Source organism: Leopardus geoffroyi, chromosome D2 (genome assembly GCF_018350155.1).
Source record: "Leopardus geoffroyi isolate Oge1 chromosome D2, O.geoffroyi_Oge1_pat1.0, whole genome shotgun sequence".
Lineage (NCBI taxonomy): Eukaryota > Metazoa > Chordata > Mammalia > Carnivora > Felidae > Leopardus > Leopardus geoffroyi.
In genome coordinates, this window is record NC_059334.1 from 39944079 (window position 1) to 39970571 (window position 26493).

At 54.2% G+C, this 26493-nt stretch overlaps 1 protein-coding gene across 3 annotated transcripts in view; it reads left to right on the plus strand.

Moving 5' to 3' along the window:
* Positions 1-26493, plus strand: part of ANXA11 (annexin A11) — a 45178-nt gene that overhangs the window by 16840 nt on the left and 1845 nt on the right. For 2 of the 3 annotated variants that reach the window (XM_045437824.1, XM_045437825.1), the window contains exons 2-14: positions 10027-10089; positions 12018-12130; positions 13054-13446; positions 14762-14849; positions 15061-15155; positions 15866-15979; positions 17738-17828; positions 18199-18278; positions 18415-18471; positions 20766-20859; positions 24079-24174; positions 25137-25195; positions 25361-25483. In XM_045437824.1, coding sequence (XP_045293780.1) covers positions 10035-10089; positions 12018-12130; positions 13054-13446; positions 14762-14849; positions 15061-15155; positions 15866-15979; positions 17738-17828; positions 18199-18278; positions 18415-18471; positions 20766-20859; positions 24079-24174; positions 25137-25195; positions 25361-25483 — 1458 coding nt within the window. In that variant the 5' untranslated portion in view covers positions 10027-10034. Of the gene's footprint in view, positions 1-7589; positions 7624-10026; positions 10090-12017; positions 12131-13053; positions 13447-14761; positions 14850-15060; positions 15156-15865; positions 15980-17737; positions 17829-18198; positions 18279-18414; positions 18472-20765; positions 20860-24078; positions 24175-25136; positions 25196-25360; positions 25484-26493 lie in introns of all 3 variants that reach the window. The other variant, XM_045437823.1, reaches the window with a different exon arrangement.

Below are 26493 nucleotides of genomic sequence, written 5' to 3' on the forward strand. Positions count from 1 at the left end.
AAATTCTCAACTTGCAAGATATTAAGCTGGTGTCCAAGAACACAGTTCAGGAAACACTGAACTGTACATCAAGCTGCCTGTTTCTGCTTGCTAAGGCTGAGCTGCGGGTGGGGGGTCCAGGTCAGTGCTGAGCCAGCTCTGAATGACTGTATGTGGCATAGCTCTAGCCTGTACCTGGCTTCCCTCCTACCCTGTAGGTGTGGGGAGAGGGAAGTGGTGTGAGCCTAGGCACCTGAGGATCTCTGGAGCCTTCTGGCCATGAGGAATGGCCTTGGCAAACCCTGATTCAGAGCATATTTACTGCATTTCCTTCTGCCCTGGGAAGAGGGGCCTGGAAGTAGGTCTCCAGTGGCGGGACCGACTGGGACCACCAAACAAGCCAGCCTAGCTCAGGATGAAGTGGCCACAGGTTTTGCAGCGTGGCTGTGTTAGGAGAGAGCAGGCAGCAAGCAGAGTTCTACCACGGACCCTCTCCCTAGTGTGTTAGTGGCTTGAGTAAACAGTGCCCCTGGTGTATTTTAGCTGCAAAACCAAAGGGGTTGGAAATTAGATATTCTTCAAGGTCGCTTCCAGTGTGAACATTTGGGAGTCTATAGACCTAGGACTGGAGTAAAAACCTAGAGACCCCTTTAGGAGTCCTAGAATGCAGAAGGAAGGACGAGCCCTGAGAGGTAAAGTCCTCCCCCCAACCCCCCTCCCAATCCCACTTCACGCCCATGGGTTACTGAGGTCTGCGGAGATCTGGATGGACCTGGTTCCTGGTCACATTTGGGATCCTTTTCCATGTAAGATTCTTGGAAGTGGATTACTTCGGGTAGGTGTTTCTGCTTGCTTTGGGCTTCATTTGCATCCTGTCTGGGTCATTGTCTCCTGTTGCCTGCCCACTGACCCAGGGAGAATGGCCCACCACTCCTGGGGCAGCGTATGGAGGCCAGAAGTTGCTCAGACTGGCTGGGGGCGAACTAACTTTATCTCCGCAAACAGTGCCAGGTAAGAATGTGCACCATTAATTACACCCGAGTCTGCCCAAACCTAGCCTTGCACTGGAGCGAGGAGAGTTTACAGATAAGCAAATAAATCTCTTGCTTTAAAACAATTGTATACACATAGGAACATACATAAACCACATGCGCACGCGCATACACATGCATTTATGTGTATGTTTTGGGGGAGGAGGTCTTGAATTATACATGAGAAACTGCTCAGTGGCAACCTTGGGTAGAGAGACCTTTTGTTTTCACTTTGTGTCTTTCTGGCTGTGTTTGAATTTCCCTACAATATGTTCTAATCTTTTTATTTTATTCTTGTATTTTAGTTTTATTTATTTATTTATTTATTTATTTATTTATTTATTTAATTTTTAATGTTTATTTATTTTGAGAGAGAGAGAGAGCACGCGAGCATGAGCAGGGGAGGGGCAGAGAGAGAGGGAGACACAGAATCTGAAGCAGGCTCCAGGCTCCGAGCTGTCAGCACAGGGCCTGATGTGGGGCTCGAACTCACAGACCTTGAGATTATGACCTGAGCCGAAACCAAGAGTCGGACACTCAACTAACAGAACCACCCAGGCACCCCTGTTCTTTTTTAATTCTATTTTCTATTTTTTTAAGTGTAATTTATATTTCAGAGCAGTTTTAGAGTCACAGCAAAATTGAGTGGAAAGTACATTACTATCAGCACCTGTTATCAACACCCCTACCAGACAAGTACATTTGTTACAATTGATGAACCTACGTGGACACATCGTAATCGTCCAGAGTCCATAGTTTACCTTAGGGTTCACTTCTAGTGTTGGACATTCCCTGAATTTTAACTAATATACCCACCGTTTTAGTATCATCCAGAATAGTTTCACCGGCCTAAAAAGTCCTCTGTGCTTTGCCTGTTCATCCCTCCCTACTCCCTAATTCCTGGAAACCACCGATTTTTTTTTTTTTTTTTTTTTTACCCCTGATGAGTTTTGCCTTTTCCAGTCTGTCAAGAGTTGGAATCCTGGGGGCGCCTGGGTGGCGCAGTCGGTTAAGCATCCGACTTCAGCCAGGTCACGATCTCGCGGTCCGTGAGTTCGAGCCCCGCGTCGGGCTCTGGGCTGATGGCTCAGAGCCTGGAGCCTGTTTCCGATTCTGTGTCTCCCTCTCTCTCTGCCCCTCCCCCGTTCATGCTCTCTCCCTGTCCCAAAAATAAATAAAAACGGAGAAAAAAAAAAAAAAATTAAAAAAAAAAAAGAGTTGGAATCCTGCAATATGTAGCCTTTTCTCATATGCACTGCATGTCTTTTCGTGGATTGACAGCTCATTTCTTTCTAGCACTGAATAATATTCCATCATCTGGGTATTCATCCATTCACCTACTTAAGGACTTCTTGGTTGCTTTCAAGTGTTGACCATTTTGAATAGAGGTGCTGTAAACATCTGTGTGCAGGTTTCTACGTGGACGAGTTTGCAACTCACTGGGGTTAGTACCAAGAATTGCTGGCTTATAGGGTAAGATAAGAAGCTGCCAGACTCTTCCAAGGGGTCTGTCCCCTGTTGCACTCCCACCAGCAGTGAGCAGGAGCTCTGGTTGCTCCCCGGCCTCAGCAGCATTTGGTGTTGTCACTGTGTGGGATTTGGGGCATTCTGATAAGTGTGTAATGGTATATCGTTGTTTAATTTGCAATTCCCTAATGTCTGATGGGGAGCATCTTTTCATCTGCTCAAATGCCATCTGTGGGTCTTCTTTGGTGAGGTGTCCAGGCCTTTGGCCCATTTTAAAAAATCAGGTTGTTTTCTTACTGTTGAGTTTTTAAGGGTTCTTTTCTATATTTTGGATACAGCCCTTTATCAGATGTGTCTTGCATAAACTTTTTCTCCCAGTTGGTGGCTTGTCTTCTCTTCTTTTTGTTTTTAAAAATATATCAGCCGAGAATCATCTGAGCTGCATGACTTAAACTCTATATTTAAATTCTTGCATACAACCAGATTGAGGATTTAATATTAAAAGATGAATACACAAATGAATACTCCAGCCCCCAGGCTGGGGAAGGCCAATAGAGAGGTCATCCCCCAAAAGCTTCCACTCTGGTCCAGGCCTGCCTGGCTTGCTGCAGGGCACAGAGGGGCGGGAGGTCTCAGGGATGATGCTTTCAGGCCTCCATTTCTGTTCAGCATTAGCCTGCTGCAAGCTCTGTCCCCCACCTGAGTCCCGTGCTGGCCTTCTGGTGAAGATACTTCCGTGTCCTTGTGCCCGGCATGGCACTGCCACCACCCAACCCTCCCTTTTTCTTCCATGTCCCAGAAAGTCAGCCCGGACACCAGGAGGTGTGCATAGCCCAGCCTTGCTGGAGGCTCCTGTCTCCCTCTCCCCTTGATGAGGTGGGGAAACGACGAGGGTCTCTATTATGGGAGGGGGGCGAGTGAGCGGGAGGAGTAAGGTTCTCGTTCTGGATGATTTTGCCTCTTCTGCCAACACAGCATTTCTAGATTCCTGCGTTTGAGGACTCTGGTTCCTGCCCTTGTGGAGCCCTTGAAATGTAACCATATGCTTGCATACGTATACACAGCTTTAGTCCTTGAGACTGTAGAGTATATAGTGTGTGCCTGCTGTATACTTTCAGCATTCGCTTTGATGGAATTATGAAGTGGGGTTCGTGAGCAAACGGCTAAGGAAGAATTCTTGAGACATTGTTGGTGCAAAAAGGTGATTTTATTATAGCACAGGGACAGGACCCGTGGGCAGGAAGAGCTGCACTGGGGTTGTGGGGAGTGATTGATGATATACTTTTAAGTTTGTGGAGGGAGGGGGATAGAGATAAAGTGTGTGTGTTTTTTTTTTAATTTTTTTTTTAACGTTTATTTATTTTTGAGACAGAGAGAGACAAAGCATGAACGGGGGAGGGTCAGAGAGAGGGAGACACAGAATCTGAAACAGGCTCCAGGCTCTGAGCTGTCAGCACAGAGCCTGACGCGGGGCTCGAACTCACGGACCGCGAGATCATGACCTGAGCCGAAGTCGGCCGCTTAACCGACTGAGCCACCCAGGCGCCCCAAGATAAAGTGTGTTTTAAAGGAATTTGGAAGCAAGGCTTTCAGGGTTTTGAGGGGCTAGCTGCTGTTGAGATCAGGTTACTTGTGGTTTGTAATAAAAAGCATGAAGGCACGAAGGCAGCCATGAGCTCCTTGAGCAAGGTCATGCTCTGCGTATATCAGATGTGTGTCAGTGGGCTTCAGGTTGTAAGGAGATGTAATTCAAGCTACATTTCTCTTGCTTTTGTTTCCTCATCAGCCTGGCACTATGAGGCTCAGTTCTGATGCGATCCTGGGATGCCCAGGTCTAGGTGCTTGTCTTCAGGGCTTGCTATTGGGAAGAAAGGCTAGGCAGTATAAGCTAGAAGGTGTCCCAGTACCTGAAAGGAAAGAGTGTTTCCTGGAGTGTGGAGCGCGGAATCAGTTACATCAGAATCACTGGGGATGGGGATGGGGTGATTGTTTAAATTGCAGATTCCTCGGTCCTTCCCAGGTTGAAGGGCCCAGAATGACTGGGGCCATGGCACAGGCATTTTCAGCGAGCAGTCCAGGCGATTCTCGTCCATGATGAAGCAGTGCTACCCAAAGTGTGGTCCACAGTCAAGCAGCATCGGCACCACCTGGAAGCTTCCATGTGGAAAATACAGAGTTGGAGGCCTGTCCTAGACCTACCGATTCAGAGACTGTGGGGAAGGGACCCAGCAGTCTGGGTTTTAACAAGTCCAATGGGGGATTGTGTTGCAGACTGAAGTTGGAGAAGCACAATTTAGCCAGAGACAGGCCACAGCTGGATGAAATCAAGTGTCCAGTGGCAGGTGGATGGCCCCAGTGAGGAAGCAGGGGTGGTGTTTGTTTCACATGGGCCCAAAAGTGGCAGGACTGGAGGCTGGACGTTCCCCAGAGACTGGTGTCTGAGAATTGGAGCAATCCTGAAAGAGGCCAGCTGCCTGCCTTGTGGAATAAGCTCTCTCCAGTGAGTCCCCGGGTCAGCGTCCTGACCGGAGCCACCGTAGAATGGGGGATATGCCCCAGTCTGTGAGACTTGCATCAGCAATGTGAAGCATTCCTCCCCAGGCACCTTTCTCCTTTGCTGAAGGACAGAAGTAGGAGAAGGGCCTGGTCAGTGCGGAAGATGCCATACTTATGGACGCCAAAGAGAAAGCAGATCTGCTAGGTTGTAGCTCACTGTGTTCTCCTCTGCGGTGGAGAACGAGGGCTGGACAGGCACTGGGAGAGGACGGTGAGGAGCCCCTAGCAGCCCTGCCTGAGCTCACCTCCGAGCGGGGATATGGCAGCCCCGGGGTGCCGGGAACGCCAACACCGAGTACAGCAGGCCCTGGTGGTGGCCTCTTTTTTAAAAAAAAAATGTTTGTTTATTTTTGAGAGAGAGAGTGAGACAAAGGATCCGAAGCAGGCTCTGCACTGACAGCAGACAGCCCAATGAGGGGCTTGAACTACAAACTGAGATCATGTCCTGAGCCGAAGCTGGACGCTTAACCGACTGAGCCACAAGCCACCCAGGCACCCCCAGTGGTGGCTCAAAGTTACACAAAGACTGGACGATGAGCAGATTTCTTAATGTTCACAAAGGGGAAAGCATGTGGGCACTGTGAGTCAGAGAGTTGGATCCCAGCAGCCTCCTGGCTGGGTAGACACTGGGGGCAGGGATGGTGTACCCCAAGGGTGCCCTAGGTCATCCAGCTGCCGTCACCCTTCTCCTGGGGATTATTAGGGAGGTAAACCAGAGGACTCTAGGCATGGGCAGTGTGTAAGAATCCTCACTTGACGCAGGCCCTCTTTAAACCATCATGAAGTTGATGGGGACTCGTGTATGGTGTTGTGGTAGAGTTGGGGGCCGGATAGCCGGCTGAGTGGCCGCACCTGCTGTTGTGGGGCTGGCGTGTGGTCGGCAGTGACAGTTCAAGAGTGTGGTCCTTGGCCCTTTTCTCCCAGTTACTTGGAAGAAAGCAGATGTCATGCTTACCAAATCAGCGGCTATAAAACAAAACTGAGCATGAAGATGTTTGATATCGGAATGTCCGCACATCAGCAGGCTGAGCAGCAGGCTGAATGATCGGGAGTTTAACAGGAATCCGCATCAGGTCTCCTTGTCCAGAACTTTCTCTCAGTGTGCCCCCCAGAGAGGCAGGGAAGAGGGAGGCGGTGGTCCTGTCCTGCCCTGTACTCTTGGGGGACCACAACTGGGGCCTTTGCTTCTGAAGAGGGCTCCGCGACTGAGAAGGGAGTGAGTTGCAGACCGGAAGTGGTGGGGACATGAGGCTGCTTGCAGGAGAGGGCGTGGACTGGAGGTGGACTCACAAGGGGAGGGGAAGACCCAGGGATGAAAGCCTGCTCCCCGCTCACGGGTTTAGACCCGGCTTACTGACAGGGGACAAATTTAGACTCTTGCTGGGAAGTCTGCAAAGCCCTCCTGGGAATGAGTGCCATCACGCTGGGAGCAGCCTGAGGCTGCCCTGTGGGCCTGCCCTGGGTGGGGACACACTAGTGGATCCTCTGGGTCTGGGTCCCCTGGTACATTTATGTAATAATGCTAACCCCAGGCTCTGAGCCAGGCTGCCCGGGGCTGAATAGACCCTGTGTGAGTTATTTAAATCTTGGAAGGACAGCCATGGCCTCAAGTGAGCTCAGAAATCCGCACCTGAATCAGGCCTTTTTTAAAGCTGTTTTTTTAATAGGCAATACATGTATGTGGCAAAAAAAGTGTAAATATAAACCGTAAGCTTCATTTCTATTCCCAGTTTTCCCTTCCAAAGGCAACCGGGGTTACCAAGTTTCTTGTTTATCATTCCATGGATGGTGTTTGTGTGTGTGTGTGTGTGTGTGTGTGTGTGTGTGTGTGTGTATACATATACACCACTGAGTTTGTATGTTTACATTTTTTTTAAAGATGTTAGCTTACAATAGCCAAATTATGGAAAGAGCCTAAATGTCCATCAACTGATGAATGGATAAGATGTGGTTTATATATACAATGGAATACTACTTGGCAATGAGAAAGAATGAAATCTGGCCATTTGCAACAACGTGGATGGAACTGGGGAGTATTATGCTAAGTGAAATAAGTCAGGCAGAGAAAGACAGATACCGTATGGTTTCACTCTTCTGTGGATCCTGAGAAACTTCACAGAAGACCATGGGGCAGGGGAAGGGGGGAAAAAAGTTACAGAGAGGGAAGGAGGCAAACCATAGGAGACTCTTAAATACTGAGAATAAACTGAGGGTTGATGGGGGTGGGAGGGAGGGGAAAGTGGGTGATGGGCATTGAGGAGGGCACCTGTTGGGATGAGCACTGGGTGTTGTATGGAAACCAGTTTGACAATAAATTATATATATATATATAAAAGATGTTAGCTTAGTGTATACACCATTTTCACCTTGATTAATAACGGTGACCATTACCTATCCCCACACGTAGGACTGGCTAATCCTAAAAATAGCTACAGTGTATTTACTGTATGGATCTGTTCTAATGAACTTAACCAGCCCGTTGCAGATGGTCATTTAGGGGTTTGTTGTTGCAACAGAATGCCCCAGTGAGGTCCACGTCTGTGTTATTTCACACAGGTGTCGGTGTGCCTGGGAAATCGATTTCTAGAAGGTGAGTTTCTGGGTCAGAACTTGGCGTGTTACATTCTGACATCTCTGTGTTTGTAATTGGCAGCCCTCCTAGCGTATTAGCATGGGTGAGCACCTTCAGTTGCTTTTCTAGAATGGCCTGTTCACATCATTTGAGTTCCTCTAGTGGTTGTTGGGTTTGTTTTTTTTAAATCACAAAACAATTTTCTTAAATTTTTCATTTCTTTTGTCTTTTTGCTGTTTTTCTTATTTGTTCCTTATTGTGCAGAACTTATTTTTATGTCTTTGGGGCTTGGGGCCACCTCTCATATTGAAATCTCTAGCTGAAATTAATTTTGATGTGTGGAAACAGGATAGTATCCAGCTTTTGGTTGTTCGTGGTTTTGTTTTGTTTGTTTGTTTGTTTGTTTTTCCCTTCCTGGCTATGGATGGGCCTTTTGGCCTCAGTCTTCCGGGAGGAGACGAGAAGGGCATGGAAGGGTCTTTGGTGCCCAAAGCTTCTGCTTAATGGTGGTCTCCAGAGAGAAGCGCGTCTGGAACACAACTGCAGCTCACACTGACCTCGTGCAGGGTGCTTCCTCTTCCTCCCATCAGAAGGTTCCTGGTTCATCCATCATTCAGATTTCCAGGCTCTCCTCATCAGCAGGGTCTGGGGATTCTGTCAGAAGGGTCAGGCCTAGAGCAGGACCTGGGAGGACTTTATGCTGATGGCTCAGCCAGCCACGGGGGGGATGAGACAGACCAAGGGCAGCACCACTGGGACCCTCAACCACCTACCTCACCACAGTGTGCGAGGGGAAGGGTCTTTGGCCCATTCTGCTCGTGGCCAATTCTAGCTCTCTCCAAGGTCACCAGGCCATCATCTGGCCTCCTGCTGCCCTGCCTACAGTCGCCCCTGGTGACACATCCCATGTCCATCATTCCTGTGGGCCCTGTGGGGACCAGTGAGTGGCACCTTAAGGAAGCCCGTCAGCCTCCTTGACAACAACATGCACAGATCTCCAAAGGAGCTATGAAGGGCAACTAGAATCTTTGGGTGGACGATGGCATCTAGAGCAGTGGTTCTCGGAGTGGGCTCCCTGCACCAGCAGCGTCACCTGGGAATTAGTTAGAAATGCAGATTCTGGTTCTGCTGACCCAAACTGCAGCGGGGCCCCGCAACGTGTTTAAAAAGCCCCTCGGTTGGGGCGCCTGGGTGGCGCAGTCGGTTAAGCGTCCGACTTCAGCCAGGTCACGATCTCGCGGTCCGTGAGTTCGAGCCCCGCGTCGGGCTCTGGGCTGATGGCTCAGAGCCTGGAGCCTGTTTCCGATTCTGTGTCTCCCTCTCTCTCTGCCCCTCCCCCGTTCATGCTCTGTCTCTCTCTGTCCCAAAAATAAATAAACGTTGAAAAAAAAAAATTTAATAAAAAGCCCCTCGGGGGTTCACACGCTGCAGTTTGAGAACTAGGCTGGGCCCCAATGTACAGGGAGAAGGCGGTCACTGGGGGTCAGCAGGTATGACTGTTGAGGGGGCCTACGGGTTTCCTGCCACTCCCACCTGTCATTGAGTGCCTCTGCAAACCGTGGCAGCTGCCAGTGAGCAAGAGGAAGGAGGCTGCATGACAGTCTGAGTGGTCTGGGTCACAGCAGGTCTGTGTCCCTCCTGGGCAGTTCAAGTGGCGTGGCGCAGGCAGAGGGATCTGTATATAGAGGGACTTAGTGAGAGCAGGTATCCTACCGGCCACCAACAGGCAAGCGTCCTGGGTCCCCGGCCTTTCCCCTCCCCTACTCCTGATCTGCAAGACACTTACCCTTTCTGGGCTCCCAACTGCCTCGCTCGCCCTCACTCCAGATCCTGGGTCAGGTGAGCTGTCCTGAGGTGTCTGGTTGCTAGAAATGATGATTCCGTGCCACATTCCTATGCCTGAGGAACCAGAGGTTGGAGAATGAAAAATGTAGCTTGGGGCAGATGCACTTCGGAGGCCACCGTGGATAGCTTGGGGTCTGTCGGTCGGGCTCAGGGGACAGGACCTCTGGCTGGATGGTGATGAAGACACTGGAAAACAAAGACAAATAGACCCCGACCCCTGAGAACGAGGCAGTGCGCGCTCGCCTCTGAGGTCAGAGAACAGCTCCCCACGTGCAGCATCCTGTGTTGGCCGAGGTGGGAGCGAAGCGTGGGAGAAAGGGGTTTGCCAGGAAATGCAGCCACTGGTGCGTGGTGAAGCCTGTCGTGGGTGTGGGCGCAGGCATGGGTCTACCCTTGCTTCCCTGTTCTAGCTGGGGGCCCACCCAGCAAGTAGAAGGTGAACTGGGCTGGCCCAGGTCACGCCTGAGGCGGCCCCTCCTCCTGCAGGGGCCTGGCTTGTGGGTGTCCCCGTTGTCGGGAAGGCTGGTGGCGGCTCCCGGAAGAGCCTGAGCATGGTTTCTTCCTCTTCCCCTTCAGATCGAACCATGAGCTACCCAGGTTATCCCCCGCCCGGAGGCGGCTACCCGCCGGCTGCACCAGGTAAGAGGGTCAGGGCCGGCGGGGAAGGGAATGAATGCCCTGTCTGCCCAACGTCCAGGCGTGGAGAGGGAGAGAGGAATGGTGCTTTCCAGTCATTTCCTCACTACCCCAGGGGCTCAGCCAGGTGGGGAGGGGCTGGAGAAAATCCTGGACCCAGGGGCCACGAAAGGCCTGGATTGGAAGCACTTCTGGAAAGCCGGGACAAGGCCGAGACCCAGTTTCTTGCATTATTAGCTGATAACAGCAGGCAAATGCCTTCTTTTCTCAGAGACTCCATTTTCTCAGTCTTCTCCTTTGCAAGTGGTTTCAAGTATCTCTCCTCACTGGGATATCCCAGATACTAATGAGGTAGCCAGGTAAATAAAGCCGCTGGCACTGTGTCCTCCAAAGCACTGTTAGGTGACCATTGCCCCTTGTCACTTCTCCTACCCCGGGCTCAAACACGTGGTTATGCAGCGGCAGGGTCCCCCCTGCCAAGGGAGGAAGAGGAGGCAGTCACTAAGGGTCAGATGGGCCTCCTGCAGCTGCCAGATGCTGTGGCTTGATAGCAATGGGGCTGCACCAGTGGTCAGGCCGTCAGAACCCGGCCCCAGCTCCAACACCTCTCTTCACACTTAGAAGTTGGCTCCTCTGGCCCCAGCCCCTCCTAGGTTCCTGAAATGAGACTGGGCCCCATGGTAGGGGAGGAAATGAGGTCTTCTGAGATGAGGGGGAGAGGGGATCATTCCAGGCTGGTCATCCTGAGGTTGCCTGAGCTGCACTGCCCCTCGCCCCCACAAGACCACCAGGCACATTCATTTCCCCAGAGCCGAGGTCCTTGAGTCTGAGCACCTATGGCTCATGCAGGCCTCCTGAGCCCACCCTGCCATCCGACAGGTGGAGAACGGGCCTGGAGCAGGGAGGGGGCTTAGCCACTGTTGTGTGGCATATCGAGTTGAGCGGGGCCATTTCCCTCTGAACGAGACACGGCCTGGGTCTGCTGGCACTGGCCTCATGGTCCTCTCCCCAGTAGGGATCCTGCCCTTGTGTCTTACCCCTGCCACACTGAGCAGCACTGAGAGGAGGTGATTCCCAGCAGGGTCTGTCCTCAGTGTCCCGGAGCCCTGGTCAGGAAGGCATATAACAGGCCAGCGGCCCGCACCGTGATGCTAGCTGCCACGCCCCTTGTCCCGGCGCCTGCTGCAGCATGGGAGCCCTGCATGGGCATTAGGTCTTAGTCCTGCTGGCAGCAGTGTGACACAAATGAATTATTATCCCTACTTGTCAGCTGAGGAAGCTGAACTAGAGGGGCTGAGTCCCTCGCCCCAGGGCACACACCCAGTCCCTCTGGGTTCAGAGCTGGGCCTTTTTACGGCTCTCCCCCAACGGCCCCCCTTGTAGGGATGGGTTTCTGTGTTTTCTGTGACCCAACCCTGTCTCCCTCCACCCTCCCATCCTGCTCTCCCTGACCTTCACGGACTTATGATCGCAAACAACCCGGTCAGCAGGACACCCACCCCTCCCTGCCATGCTGTTGCTTCATTGTGGATTCTCGGTGCTCTCTGAGCTCACCGCTGTTATGGGCTCAGCACAGCATCCCCAAAGACCTGTTGTTGTTTTTTTTTTATGTCTGTATTCCTGTTCCATGATGGTGAGCCCAGGAGGGCAGGTCTGCCCTTGGCCCTCCTACCTCCTTAATAATATCCCACAGAGGTCCTGGGAGTGTTTGCTGAACCCCACCTTCCTCGGAAGGAGGTGGGGGTCCCTCTCTTCTCTTCTTCTGGCAGTGGGATTGGGTTCAACTCTCTCGCCTGAGTGTTTTCCGTGGGGTCTGTTGTGCTGTCCCCAAGGCCCTGCTTTGGTCTCCCCCCACCCCTGAGAGCTTGATGCTTTGCCTTTCCCTGTTGGGGGTGCCAGCAGGGTGCTAAAGGGCTCAGTGTTGCTTTCAGGTGGCGGTGCCTGGGGAGGTGCTGGCTACCCCCCGCCCAACATGCCCCCCATCGGGCTGGATAACATGGCCAACTACGCAGGGCAGTTCAACCAGGACTACCTCTCGGGAATGGTGAGTCCAGCCCTCCTGCTGGGGCTGCCCCTGGGGGCCACACCTGCATGGCCAGAGGGACAAAGACTGCTGGCTTTGGTGGCTTCAGAGGTGTCTGTGTGTGTGCGTACCTATGGGCAGGCACCGAGTACAGAACTGCATCTGAGAACGAAGGGTTTCCGTGAGGCCTCCCTCCAGTTCACTGTCCCCGTGCATCTTGATTTACCATCCGTAAAATGAGGGGAAGGGGAATGTGTCTCTCAAGTCCCTTTCCGCTCTGAACTGGGTGGGGGTGGTGCCTTCATAGAATATGTATTGCACACCTCTTTTTTTTTTCTTTAAAGTTTATTTATTTTGAGAGAGAGTGGGGGAGGGGCAGAGAGCGAACCCCAAGCGGGCTGCACACACTGTCAGTGTGTGGGGCTTCAACCATGAGATCATGACCTGAGCCAAAATCCAAGAGTCTGATGCTTAACCGGTTGAGCCTCCCAGGCGCCCCCGGACATGCTCCTTTTATTGTTACTTGGCTTGTAAAATAATACATTTTATAATCTAAAAACAACTGCTGGCACAGTGTAAACAGTGCAGTCGGCACGCAGTCTCACCTGTGCCGGGCTTGTTCTAGACGCTGGGGATACGTGAATACGACAAACAGAAACCTCAACCCTGAAGTACGAACCTACTGGGAAGACAGTCGCCATAAGTAAACTGTGTGTTTTTAGAGCAAATATGGGTGCCTTGGGCATGACCGCAGATGAGGGGTCAGGAGTGCAGATAGGGGACCGGGGGACAGTAGTTGCAAGCTGGGTGGTCGGGTTGGGCCTCGCTAAGAAATCGCTGGTGCTCGGACTCTGAGCTCAGGGCAGGGAAGGACAGATGCACGGGTGTGGCCGTGCTCATCAGGGACGGCCATTGATCTTAGGCTTGCTTTGTGGACTTTTCAGGCATCCAACATGTCCGGGACATTTGGAGGAGCCAACGTGCCAAATCTGTACCCTGGGGCCCCCGGGGGTGGTTACCCTCCCATCCCCCCTGGGGGTTTCGGGCAGCCCCCATCTGCCCAGCAGCCTGTTCCTCCATATGGAATGTATCCGCCCCCTGGAGGAAACGCACCCTCCGGGATGCCTTCATATCCGCCCTACCCAGGGGCCCCTGTGCCAGGCCAGCCCATGCCGCCCCCTGGACAGCAGCCCCCAGGGCCCTACCCTGGACAACCGCCAATGACCTACCCCGGGCAGCCGCCGATGCCGCCTCCTGGGCAGCAGCAGCAGCCAGTGCCAAGCTACCCAGGGTACCTGGGGTCTGGGACTGTCACCCCTGCCGTGCCTCCAACCCAGGTGAGTGCCCTCCCTGCACTGCCCTTTGCCCAGGCCTGGGCCCCAAAGGCCCGCATCATGTGGCATAGTGTCTTCCACCGGCAAGGCCAGGGAGGGCGCAGGGGCCAGATAAGGGCTCAGTCCTCCACCCGTAGCATCTTGTTTTAACAGGGTGTTGCGTTCTCTCAAACCCCCCACCCCTGGTTTGTGCTCTGAAAAGACCTGAGGGAGCCGGCCTGTTTCTCCCAGTTCGGTTAGATGTTCCATGTGCGAGTTGGATCTGAATGTCCTGGGGTTCTCGTCACTCCTTTGTCATTTACTGCCCGGGCTCTGTGTTTTGTACGAGCTGCCAGGCCGCTGGCCTCAAGGCTTTGTGCCCAACAGCGCTTAGCCTTTAGTCCCCTGAGGTGCCTCTCAGGCTGGGTTTAGAGGATTCTTAAAACCTCCCCTTGGCGAGGGAAGGGTGTTGGCGGTTCCTTCGGGACTGCTCTGGGCTCATTTTGGAGAGCATTTCATGTTTGCAGGGCCTAGAATTCATTGTCATGGTTACGTGGCCAAACCAACCAAGCATAGTGCTGGACTACTATTTTTAGACTGAGGGTCTCTGTCTTCCCTGCCCCCACAATCCCCTACTCCCGCCCTACTCTCTGTCCTCCCTGTGCCTTCCCCCTCGTCCCTTCTCGGAGCTTCTCTCCTTAATTCTGTTAAAACCGGCGTTGTACCGGCCACAGCAGGTAGTCCACCAAGAGACCATTTAGGCAGGAAAATTTGCTTCCCGGGAGTACAGCTGTTAGCATGAGGAAGAAGTCCGGCAGGCGGGTCACAGAGCCTGGAAATCAGCGCTAGCCCAGAAGGTGGCGGGGCTGGGTGTACCATCGTGAAGGCTGGGCACCTGCATTTCTGGGGGGAAAACCTTCTTCTCATTTGCACAGAGGTGCTGTGCTGCACGGACCACCCAGACCCTGTCAGGAAGACCCGAATATATGCTCACATGCACTGTGGCAGTGAGTTATCAAGAAGAGGCCAGTGGCCCCTGCTCCCGGGGCCTCCCCCTTCATCGGGAACCGAGGCCCAGTCCTGCAGAACCTGGGCAGAGGGCAGATTTTCAGCATCAGGACTCGGCTAGAGCGGGGCTCCTAGCCGCAGGAGCCAGGCAGAAAGCTCAGTACCAGAACACAAGGACACGAAATGATCGCCGTAGGCCCACTCAATTATTGGTCACAGGCTCCTTCGGGTACCCCAACTTGTGGTGGTCAGGGCACTTCCAGAGTCTGGGCTGGGGAAGTCTTGCATTTGGGAGATACACCATCTTACCTAAGTCCGTTTGTCCGAGCAGTTTGGAAACCGAGGCACCGTCACAGATGCTCCCGGCTTTGACCCCTTGCGAGATGCTGAGGTTCTGCGGAAGGCTATGAAAGGCTTCGGTGAGAAACCCCCGGTGGCCAACATCCTCACGGCCCCCTGGCTCGCCGGGCCCCCTGCGGGGTTGCCGGGAAGAGGGAACCCGGTCCCAGTGGTGGCGGGAGAGGAGGAGGACACGGGGGTGTGGTTGGGACGTCCAGGAGAATTGGAGGGCCCAGGCCAGGGTGGCCCCACGACCGCAGCCCTGCCCACGCCTACCTCTTCTTCCCCTAGGGACTGACGAGCAGGCCATCATCGACTGCCTGGGGAGTCGCTCCAACAAGCAGCGGCAGCAGATCCTCCTGTCCTTCAAGACCGCTTACGGGAAGGTGAGGGGGACTGCGGGGCAGAAGGAGGCCTGCTCCCCGCCGGACTGAGGCGTGTCCTCCAGCACAGCCTTACTCACCCTTGCTTTTCCTTGGCGCCAAGCGAGTCTAGATCTCCTGGATGGGCAGTAAGGCCCATTAGGGCGCTTCCTGCTGCCCGCCCAGTGGTGGCCTCTCGGCTCATGGCATTTTCTAGAGCGGAAGGATACTCTGAGGGGGAAATCTCAAAGGCCAGAGGGTGAGGTTTGATGAGAGGCGCCTGGAGATCCGGGTTCTAGCCCTGGCTCTGCCATGACTCACAGAGACTGCGGACAAGTCATTGCCCTTCCGCTCCCACCTGGCCTGTTTTCCCTCCTGGAGACCCAGGCTGCTAGTCCCTGCCCTCATCACGACCGCCCCAGGAGGTGTAGCTGACAGACGAGCTTTGAAGGAAAAGGCTTTCAGCTCTGAACAAATGCAGTGGGACGTGCTTTGAACTTCTGGGCTTTCGAATCTTAGGTAAACACTGGCTAAATTGAACAGGCTGGTGTCCTAGCCCTGTGCTTCTGCAGCTTGACTGTGCCTGGGTCCCCTGGGAAGCTGGCTCACGTGGAGGCCCCGGCTCCGCAGGTCTGGGCTGGCTGAGATTTGGCTTCTCTGACGCAGATGCCGCTGGTCCCCAGACCTGTGGATTCTCAAGATCGGTCTGTTTGTTTGTTTGAATATTCGACCAGGATTTGATCAAAGATCTGAAATCTGAACTGTCAGGAAACTTCGAGAGGACAATCTTGGCTCTAATGAAGACCCCGGTCCTCTTTGACGTTTATGAGATCAAGGATGCCATCAAGGTATGTACGTGTGCATGTTCACATGTGTGTCCGCTTGCACGCATGGACGTGCAAAGGCCAGGCCTTTCCCTGGCCTGCATGGTGTGGCTTAACCCGTTCATTAGCTGCTGTTGTGAGTGTGGCTCCTGGACCCTCTCAGGTGGAGCCCAAGTTCTCATGACTTCTCCGGGAGGCAGCACAGGTATCATTCATCATCGGGGAGCATCCGGGTCTCTCCGTCTGAAAAGCATGGTGGCAGCTAGGTTGTAGAGGAAGCTGGTGACATCGTGATAGGAAGAGGGATACGAGGCCCTGGGTGGTGCCATCCTTATTCATTTAGGACTCTGTTATTAGCAGAGGGCAGGGACCCAGGCAGGATTTCTCTGGTCTTTGCTGCTTCCTGAGCGTCCCCTTCTTTCTTCATCTGCTGGGGCAGAGGACCCCTGTTGACCCCACTCCATTTACCTATGAGGTTCAGCCACAGAAGAGACAAGCTGTCCCTCGGTCCAAATTTCACATAGAGTCAGATTCTGACTGACCTAGTTAGGGTTACTATCTGCCCCAAGTCCAGTGGATGGGGAGGAATCGGCTCCCACAGAAGGAGGACACCCTTGTGAATTGAACAGGGGCTCCAGAAGGAATGCATCGTTTTTCAGAGGGCCTGATAGGCAGAAAGACTTTTCCTGCCCCCAAGAGGAGAGGCAGGGAATTCAGGACGGAGCCCGGAGGGAGAGAGGACCCTGCCGAAATCCTCAGACATGCCCGCTTCCAGAGACGTGTCGGGAGGCAGTTGGGGATGGCAGCCCAGACCTCAGCCCAGCCCCTGCTCCCCCAGCCAGCTGCGTGAGGTGGAGGCAACTGTTGAATATAGGAAACCACACAGATTTGGGGTCATCTGTCCTTGACAAGCTATGTGTCTTTGAGCATCTGTAAAACGGGAATGTGGATGTTCTTTCTTGTGGCGTGTGGTGAGGGCCAGGCATGGCAGCTAACCGAAGCTCTTTGTAAGCTCAAAGTAATCTAACAGCAGTGGTAATCGCGAAAGTAGCTAACCCTGTGGTGTACTTCCTGTGACTGGCACGTTCTAAGTGCTTTACACGCGTAGCTCATTTAATCCCCATGACTTCCCAGGAGTTAGGTGTTAGCATTGTTCCCATTTGATGCGCGAGGAACCTGAGGCACAGAGAGGTTAAGGAAGGTGCCCATGGTCACACAGCTAATAAGCAGCAGACCAAGATTCAAACCAGCCTAGGAGCCAGGATGCTGACCGTGTCCTCGGCTCTCTCCCTGTCCCTGGCGTGGTTGGTCATCTCTCTCGCCCTCGTTGCTGCCTCTTCTAGATGTCTTTAGATTCTCCACAGTCCAGTCTGGGACTCACATTTGTCCACACGTCTGCTCTTGCTTTATACCCGTTTTTCAGTTGTTTTCTCGTCTTGTTCATTGGCCGAACTTGGAATAAAAACAGATCTGGGTCCGCATCTCAACCGCCCCCCCCCATTCACCGTGTGGCCTTGGAGAAGTCACTACACCTCTCTGCTCAGTTTCCTGGTGGTGCAGTGGGGTGGCCCTTCATGTGATCTGTGCTCCATCACCATGTCGCTGTCACTATGTGGTATTTTTCTGGGCCTGGGGCCTCAGCAGCCAAGCAGGGGCATGTGGCTATGTTGGCGGCCGCTGCTTCTGGGATTCGTGCCATGGGGCATAGGGCACCGGCTCCTTCCCTGGATGCTGGTGAGGGAGCGGTGACAAGCCTGTGGTTTGTGTTGTCTGCCACCTCAGGGGGCTGGCACCGACGAAGCCTGTCTGATCGAGATCTTTGCTTCCCGCAACAACGAGCACATCCGGGAATTAAGCAGAGCCTACAAAACAGGTTAGGCTGGCACCCGCCCTCCGCACACTCCTGTGCTCTCTGGGCCCCGGCCACACCCTTTCCTATGGCCTCTTAAACTTTCCTGGCCTTCTTATCACCTCATCTTCTGCCTCCCCCAACACATGGGGCTTTGATCCAAGACCCGCCCCTGCCTGCTGTTCACGGGGCAGGTGACTGAGGTAAGGGAGGGATGAGGGGGAGAACTTCTTGGGTGTGGTCTGGGCCAGGCCAGGCAGGCCTGGAGGTCACAGCCCCTGTGTCCCTGAAGGGCCGTGTAGACACCTCTCTCCTCGCACCCGCGCCCTTCTCCTGCCAGTGCCGGCTGGCGACTGCGGCTGCAGGGGGGGCCTTCTCTGTGTCTCCCTTTCAGAATTCAAAAAGACCCTGGAGGAGGCCATCCGAAGCGACACGTCAGGGCACTTCCAGCGGCTCCTCATCTCTCTGTCTCAGGTACCTTTCCCGCGACAGAGCTCGGGGCTCAGAGCGGAGCGGGGTGGACCTGTGAGCAGCAAGGAGAGGGCCCGGGGACGGAGCAGGTACACAACCGCAGGGTGGAGACTTGACTACACGTCCTGCTTCCTTTCAGGGAAACCGGGATGAAAGCACCAGTGTGGACATGTCGCTCGTCCAGAGAGACGCCCAGGTGGGTGTGCTGGCCAGGGCCCCTCCTGGGCTTCCTGCGTCGGGGTGTGCCCCCCCCCACTTTATTTCTTTTTGTTTTTGAGTTTATTTATTTTGAGAGAGAGAGAACACACAGGAGGGGCAGGCGGCGGGGGGGGAGGGGGGGAGATAGGGAATCCCAAGCAGGTCCGCACTCAGCACAGAGACCGAAGCGGGGCTTGTACTCACGAACCGTGAGATCATGACTGAGCAGAAACCAAGAGCCAGGTGCTTAACCGACTGAGCCACACAGGCGCCCTCCCCTTCCCCCCACTTTTTTGCTGCTGGAGGGAGGAGCTCTGGGATGGGCAGATGGGCTCTGCTGCTTATCAGCCGTGTGACCTTGAGCGACTCCGGGCTTGGGCTCCAGCCGCCTCTCTATCTTTATCCCTCCCCTTCTACCCGCCCCCCCTTCCTGATCCCTTCTCAGAGCCAACCCGAGAGATAGTAAGTATTGCAAGAGTTGGTAGGTTAGTTATGGGTGCAGGATGTCATGTGACCTGGTCCTCTTCCTGTGTTTGGTCGCATATATCATTATGTTTGCAAACAGGCAGACTTTACACTTGCCTCATAATGCTTTTGAAGGTCTGAGCCTAGGAGCCAGCTGTCACATTCGTTGTGCAGCCTGAGAATTCTGCCCTTTTCCCCAGCCTGGTATGATTGCGGACAAAAGGCGAAGGTCTCTCGCTGTGCCTCTTTGTCCAGGCGTTGAGTGCCTCTCTAGGGGAGTTTGGGTTTCCCCCTAATGAGCTTAGACCACAGCAGTGCTGGCTGGAGAGACAGAGCTGGCTTCGCCTCTCCGCTTTCATCACTCCTGCCACCCCCAGCCCCGCACCCACCAGAAGCTGCCAGTGGTCACCTCACCTCTGCTGTCTGCCAGATTGAAGGCGACCTCTGTGGAGGGCCCGCTTTTTAGGGCTAGACGGCAGCTGCTCGTCTGCTCTGGCCCATTTCCTTCCACACAGGGAAACTGAACCTCAAAAAGGTTGAGCCTTGTGCCCAGAGAAACCTGGAGGCAGAGACCGGATAAGGGCCCAAACTCCTGGCTTGTTCCCTGTGCCCAGACAGCATCCCAGATGCCCTCCTGCAGGGCCTATCCTAACATTTCCTTGGCTTGCGACATCCGTTCCCATTTCTGGACATAGGGCTGGGCACCCCCAAGCTCCCAGGCTCTGGCTCTTATCCCAGTGGGAATTTTCCTATTCCTGTTTTCTTCTTTCCTAGATAGTCCATTCCCTAGCTGAGGCAGAAGTTGCCTCAGTTTCTTGGTTTTGTGCCTGCTTTTCTGTCTTCTTAGTTGTAGACCTGCTCCCACCTCACCATGACCCATGGGATCTCCAGGCCCCTGGTGGCTGCCCTCCTCTCCTGGCTCTCGGTGCCTTTAGGTCCAAGAGCCACTACCTGGGGTCTAGAGGGCACCTGGTACTGGGGTTGCAAGTTGGCAAATATTTTGGGCTCAAACTTTCAAGGATTTAACAGGCAAGTGCAAATTCTGCCCGTTTGCAAACATCATGGTACCCACAGTGAAACGCAGGGAAAGCACCTACACCTATCACATGAAATCCCACATCCACGGTTGGAGTCTATCAGTTGTCATAATATTTATTGTTTTGTGTGTTCCCCCTTATAGAAAGGGAAACTGCTTATAAAGACTGGGAAATTTTACATAGAAATCTGGATTTCTGGCGGCTCTGAGCCTAGCTTCTCTATTAAAGTGCACAGCAGGTGCTGAGAAGCGATCGCCCCTCCCCATGGTTGGCCTCAGTCCCCGCCACCCCCTGGCCTGACAACTGGCCCGTTTCTTTCATTTCAATTACCCAGCTGACCCCTTTGGGCTTTCAAGTTTGTGACCCTGGATCTAATCTGACCTTCACATTTTAAAGATGAGGAAGTGAGGCTCTGAGCCTGCCGGTGGCCTGCCTAGAGTCCCGCGGCAAGTTGGTAGCCCGGCCCTCATTCTGTTTTGCCCCTGTGCTGCTACTCCCTTGCTTGGGTTAAAGCTGTTCCTTGCCTGTCCTGGCCCCAGTCGGCCTCGGTTCTCCTGGTCCAGGGTGTCCCATCCCTGTGCCCCGCCCCTCCCACTACCCTGCCTCAGAATCCTCTGTGTTGCCAGCCAGAGGATGTGTGAATGCTGGCTAGTTCCACACGGTGAAGGGAGCACAGCCAGGGTGTGCTCCCATTTCTTTCCCCTCTGGGCCTGCAGGGCCATCCTAGGTGGCCTGGGCCTGGTCTCTGGGGTGAGGCCTGCGTTGCCTGGCCATTTTCCCATCTGTCTAGGAGCTGTATGCAGCTGGGGAGAACCGCCTGGGGACAGATGAATCCAAGTTCAACGCAATTCTGTGCTCCCGGAGCCGGGCCCACCTGGTGGCAGGTAAGGCAGTCCCAGGCCTCCCTGGGGCCAGATAGATAAGAGCAGACAAGATATGATGGGGAGACAGCTTGCAGGAACACTGGGCAATCCTACTCTGCGTGGAGCTTTACTCCACCTTAAAGGAGCCCCCTGGTGGTGATTTAAAAGATCTTATTGGTGGGTTTCCCGAGTTTCTGCGTGCATGTGGTTCTGGAGGAAAGCAAAGGAAGAGGTGAGAGGAATGGCAGCCTCCTGTGGGCTGGTGTCTTTCTACACCAGAACGTGGAAATTAGAATTCAGACAGCCCTCAAGAGCACCTGTTCCAAGTTATCCAGCACCTGCATAAAAACATAAGCAGAACAATCGTACATTGTACAAAAGTAACATTTATTTACTCCTTCACTCAGCACTTATAAGCCAAGCTCCTGCCATGTGCCAGGTCAAGGAGGAGGTGTGGGGAAGCAGTAGGGAACAGCACCATGGAATCTTTGCTGTCCTGAGGCTCGCATTCTGGCAGTAAACAAAAATGAAATAAAGTCTGTGCCAGATGGCCAAATCCTTTAGAAATGAACAATAAAGTTGGAAACGGGGATAGAAAATGGTACAGGGTTCAGGGATGGTGCTTGGGGTGGTCCTTGCTGAGGTAATGACATTGGAGTTAAAAGCATGACAGAGTAAGGGCGCCTGGGTGGCTCAGTCAGTTGAGCGAATGACTCTTGGTTTCGGCTCAGGTCATGATCTCACGGTTCAGTTGATGGGTTCAAGCCCCACATCAGGCTCTGCGCTGACATTGTGAAGCCTACTTGAAATCCTTTCTGTCTCTCTGCCTCTTCCCCACTTGTGCCATCTCTCTCTCTCTCTCTCTCTCAAAATAATAAAACTTGTTTAAAAAATGAAAACATGACAGAGTTGCAGGTGCAGAGGCCCTGAGCAGGGGGGCTCCCAGCAAAGGGGGTCATCGAGGCTGGGGCAGGTGGCATGAGTGAGAGCCAGAGGAGACGAGATCAGAGTGGTGGACAGCCCTGGGGACAACTGCACGGACTTGGGTTTTCATCCTGAGTAAAGCCAGAGGGCCTGGAGGGCTCAGAGTGGAGGAGGGAGGTGATTTAACTTAGATTTTGCGTGTTCACTGGCTGTTGTGTCGTCAAGGGCGGAGGGTTCAGTGGCAGAGCAGGAAAGCAGCCGGGAGGCTGGCGGCCCGGACTGGGTGGCAGGGGCGGGGAGGGGCAGATTCTGGCCCTGTTTGCTGACACTTGGATGTGGGGTGTGAGAGAAGCAAAGCATGGAGGGTGGCTGGAGGAGGAGCGGAGTGCCTGCCTCTCCCCCGAGATCGGGAAGCTGTGGGTGGAACAGGCTTTAGGAGGGAAAGAAGTCGGGAGCCTCTGTCCAGAGATTCCAGGTGGACCACTGGGTTTAGGGTTCTGGAGGTCAGGAGACGCCTACACTCCAGATGGAAGCTTGGGAGCTCTGAGTGGGTCATCGGTGCTTGAGGCTTTGGGACCGCAAGAGGTTCCCTCTGGAGGGGATCTGGAGAGAAACCAGCGGAGGACAGGGCCATGGCCATCACAGCTGGCTGTGAAGGAACACCCAGGGGAGGGGAGTCCTGGAGGCCAGCTGTGTCGGAAAGGCTAGTATGTGAGGCGGTGAGGACTGGGAATGACAGCCACACTCAGCGGCACGGTGGGAGCCCGAGTGAAAACGCAGGCACCCGTTCCGTACGTGCCCTAGGCTGTACTGCATTCAGCAGGTGCTGATGTTCTCCCCTTGGTCCAGATGGGGGAGAAGCCACGGGGCGGTGCGGGGCCGGTGGGAAGTTAGGCCACCCAGCCGGTCACGTGGCAGAGCTCAGGTCTGAACTTGGGCCCTGGCTCCAGAGCACTTCTTAATCCCTCCACTACGCTGTCACGGAGCATGAGGGAACAGATTTCCATCTTGGTCTTTATTTATTTCAATGCGTATAGAATACATTAAGTAGTACCTCAAACGCGTGGTTTCAAAAATATTATTACTTAGGGGAAAAAGAGGAGCTGATCTGAAGAAAATAGGAAGTAACGAAGACCAATACAGGTACAGCAGAATTCACGACACAGAGGGGCAAATGCCCAAAGGTTAGGGAGCAGTGATAGAAAGGGAGACCCGGGCAGGGGAAGCGAGGATTAATCTCTGGGGGCAGAGCCAGAGTTAGGACTTAAGTCGCTACTGTGCCATCTGCCTCTCTAGGAACCTAGGGTCCTGTTCCCGTGGGTTCTTGGCCTGTCCTAGCGCAGGCTGTGTGGGCCAGATAGGAGTTAGCACATATAGTCCGCCTGGAGACGGGAAAGGATTTGGGAAGAGAGCAAACATTCTGCTGGTGTGTGTGGAGGGGTCCTGGGTGAGGTAGTAAAGTGTGATTGGGAAAGCAGTCTGGTGAGGGGATCACATGAGCAGGCGGGAGTTGGGGGCACACGTCTCATGGGGTGAAGACCCTGCCCAACTCGAGAGCTGGGTGGGCACGGTCAGTGGGGCCACGTGGGGTGCTGCAGGCAGAGGGGAGAAGGTGGCCTCTGGCGAGGTGGGGTGGCCTCCTTACCGTGTGTCCTGTGTCAGTTTGATCCAGATGCCACAACAAACTACCACAGACCGAGTGACTTAAACAACAGGTAGTTACTTTCCCACCGTTCTGGAGGCTGGAAGTCCAAGATCAAGGTGTCAGCCTCGGAGGCCTCTCCTTGGCTTGCAGATGGCCAGCTTCTTGGAGTGTTCTAAAACGATCTTTTCTCTGTGTGGACGTCCCTGGTGTTTCCTCGTGTGTCCAAATCTCTTCTTATAAGGACACCAGTCAGATCAGATTAGGGCCCACACTAAGGGCCTCATTTTTTTTTTTTTAATTCTGTTTTAATGTTTATTTATTTTTGAGAGAGAGAGAGAGTGCACTCTTGACAGAGTGCAAGCTGGGGAGGGGCAGAAAGAGAGGGAGACACAGAATCCGAAGCAGGCTCCAGGCTCCGAGCTGTCAGCACAGAGCCTGACGCGGGGCTTAAACCCTTGAACTGAGAGATCGTGACCTGAGCCGAAGTCGGACGCTTAACTGACTGAGCCACCCAGGCGCCCCGGTAAGGGCCTCATTTAACTCAATCACCTCTCTAAAGTCTGCGTTGCAAATACAGTTACGTTCTGAGGCGCACCGGCGGTTAGGACTCCACCATGTGGATTTCGGGGGACAGAATTCAGTCCGTAACTTGTTCCCTCTCTTTCCGCTAGTTTTCAACGAGTATCAGCGGATGACGGGTCGAGACATCGAGAAGAGCATCTGCCGGGAGATGTCCGGGGACCTGGAGCAGGGCATGCTGGCCGTGGGTCGGTGTCTTGGGGTCGCCGGCGCTGTCGGTTTCAGGGTGCTCACCGCTCTCTGCTTGAGGGGTAGCTAGCGAACCACGTGATCCAAGATGCTGAATCCTGGGCCTCCTTGGTGGGAACCGAGACCGCTCCCCGCTCACTGCCGCACCGCCCCTCCCGCTGCCCCCGAGGTGTCTTGTTTGTGTCTCGGGCGCAGCTCCGGGGAAGGGAGCCGTGGTGCGCGGGCACTCGCGGGAGGGCAGCCAGCTCCTCTCCCGGAGGAAGATGACTCACATCCTGCCAAGTTCCCTCTAAAAATACATCCCTGCAGGCAGTTGTCAGATGTCGGTGATGGAAACACGTGGAAAGATTTTTACTTGCAACAGCAAAACAGGCCCTTGCTAAGGAAAGCTGGCTTAGCTCCCGGAACAGTGCGGGGCCGTGCCCTTCAGGACAGGGCCGGGTGGGCTCGCTTCTGCCCACCGTCAGGGCTTGGGCCCCGGCTGCATAGCCCTCGTGACCTCCCTGTACCCTGTGGGGACGTAGCAGTCTGCCCATCTTTGGCTCCTCGTTTCCTGGCGTGTCCTCTCTGATGTAAGGATCGTGGCCTGAGGTCTCTAAGGAGACAGTCATTCCACTCAGCCGTCCTTTCTCCGTGAGGGTCCCAGTCCCAAGGCTGCCCCTCGCACTGGAGCAGGAACACGGTTCCCCATCACCAGCCATGCTTCTTCCCCACATGGCTCCTTTCACCACATGGGTTGCCAGGAAGGAGGCCGAGGTTGGTTTCTAGGCCCTGCGTGATTCTATCCCAAAGAGCCAGAGCCAAGATCACAGATAATTGAGCCTGGAGGAGAAATGGGGAGAGGAAGGTGGATGCAGTGACGGGCATCACGTGCGGCCTCCTGGAAGGACACTCGCTCTCTCTGAGGCCCCTCGGACTGAGAGTTTTCTGCAGATTGAGTTATGCTGTTTCTCTCTTCTAGTGAAATGTCTCAAGAATACCCCAGCCTTCTTTGCTGAAAGGCTCAACAAGGCCATGAGGGTATGTGCCTCCCACATGCAGGGGTCTGGGTGGGGGAGTTTCAGCCCCTCCCATGACTGGGGCCCGAGGAGAGCCACCCCTCAGCTAAGAGGACAGAGGGCCCACAGCAGGAGCGTGGGACAGTAAGGATGCCCACTGCTCACGCCCTTGGTGGACTCTTTCCAGGGAGCGGGGACGAAGGACCGGACCCTGATTCGCATCATGGTGTCTCGCAGTGAGATCGACCTCCTGGACATCAGAATGGAGTATAAGCGGCTGTACGGCAAGTCGCTGTACCACGACATTGCGGTAAGGGCCCTCCGGGGGATGGATGCTTGTGGACCTCCCTGGTCACCCGCATCATTCCTATACCTCCCTGCTCAGCACTCTGGCCTCTGCCCTGCATGGGCATCTTGCCTGTGGGCTGCGTACTTGGCCCTCTTCAGCTTCTGCTTCTTTGTCCGGTTGCCCCCAGACTGTTGTAAGCTCCCAAGGCAGGCTGGGCCTTGACCTTGCGTGGCGCCCCGTCCCTATCTCCCCAGCCTCCAGCACACCTGCTGCTCAGTAAGTGGAAAGAGGGGGAGCTCAAACACCGGTGTGTGAGAAAACACAGGGCCTCCCCACCTGGGTACTTGGTCACCCTGTGACCCTGACCCGTCAGTGAGGACTCCCATCCCGAGGCTCCCTGGAGCTCAGCCCACTGACAAGTACTTCCTTCACCCAGCCTCATGGCAGGGGCAGCATAAGAAGGCACTTGAGAACAGGGCCCCGGGGTCACAGCCATTCACTCAGCCGTCCTTTATCCATGAGGGTCCCGGTCCCGAGGGTGCCCCTTGCCCTGGGGCAGGAACGCGGTTCCTCGTCAGACTGGAGTCCAGCCCAGCTCTTCCACTTGCTAACTGTGTGACCTCAAGCAGGTTCCTCACCCTCCTTGAACCCCAGTTCCATCATCCCCAAGATGGGGATAATTATAGTTCCCCCCAGGAGTTCGGGGAGCCTTGATTGAGACAGCCCCTATAAAGCATGTCATGACATGTGACATGTCTAAGAAACGCTAGCTACTCTTATCACCGTGTTCCAGGGCTGGTCTGACAAAATGCATTCCTGTTGGTGGCAAGGGGTGGGGCGGGGGGGGGGGGGGGCGGCGGTCTGACCATTAAATTCTGAACTCACATGAGCCTTGAAAGCAAAGTCACCACAACCAGGTTCTGATTTCACACTCCCTCACATTTGATGTTGAGCCTGTCGCGGAGAACAGCTAATCTCCATTTCCTGGCTATAAAAATGATGATGTTGATAGCAGAGGATTAGTAATTATT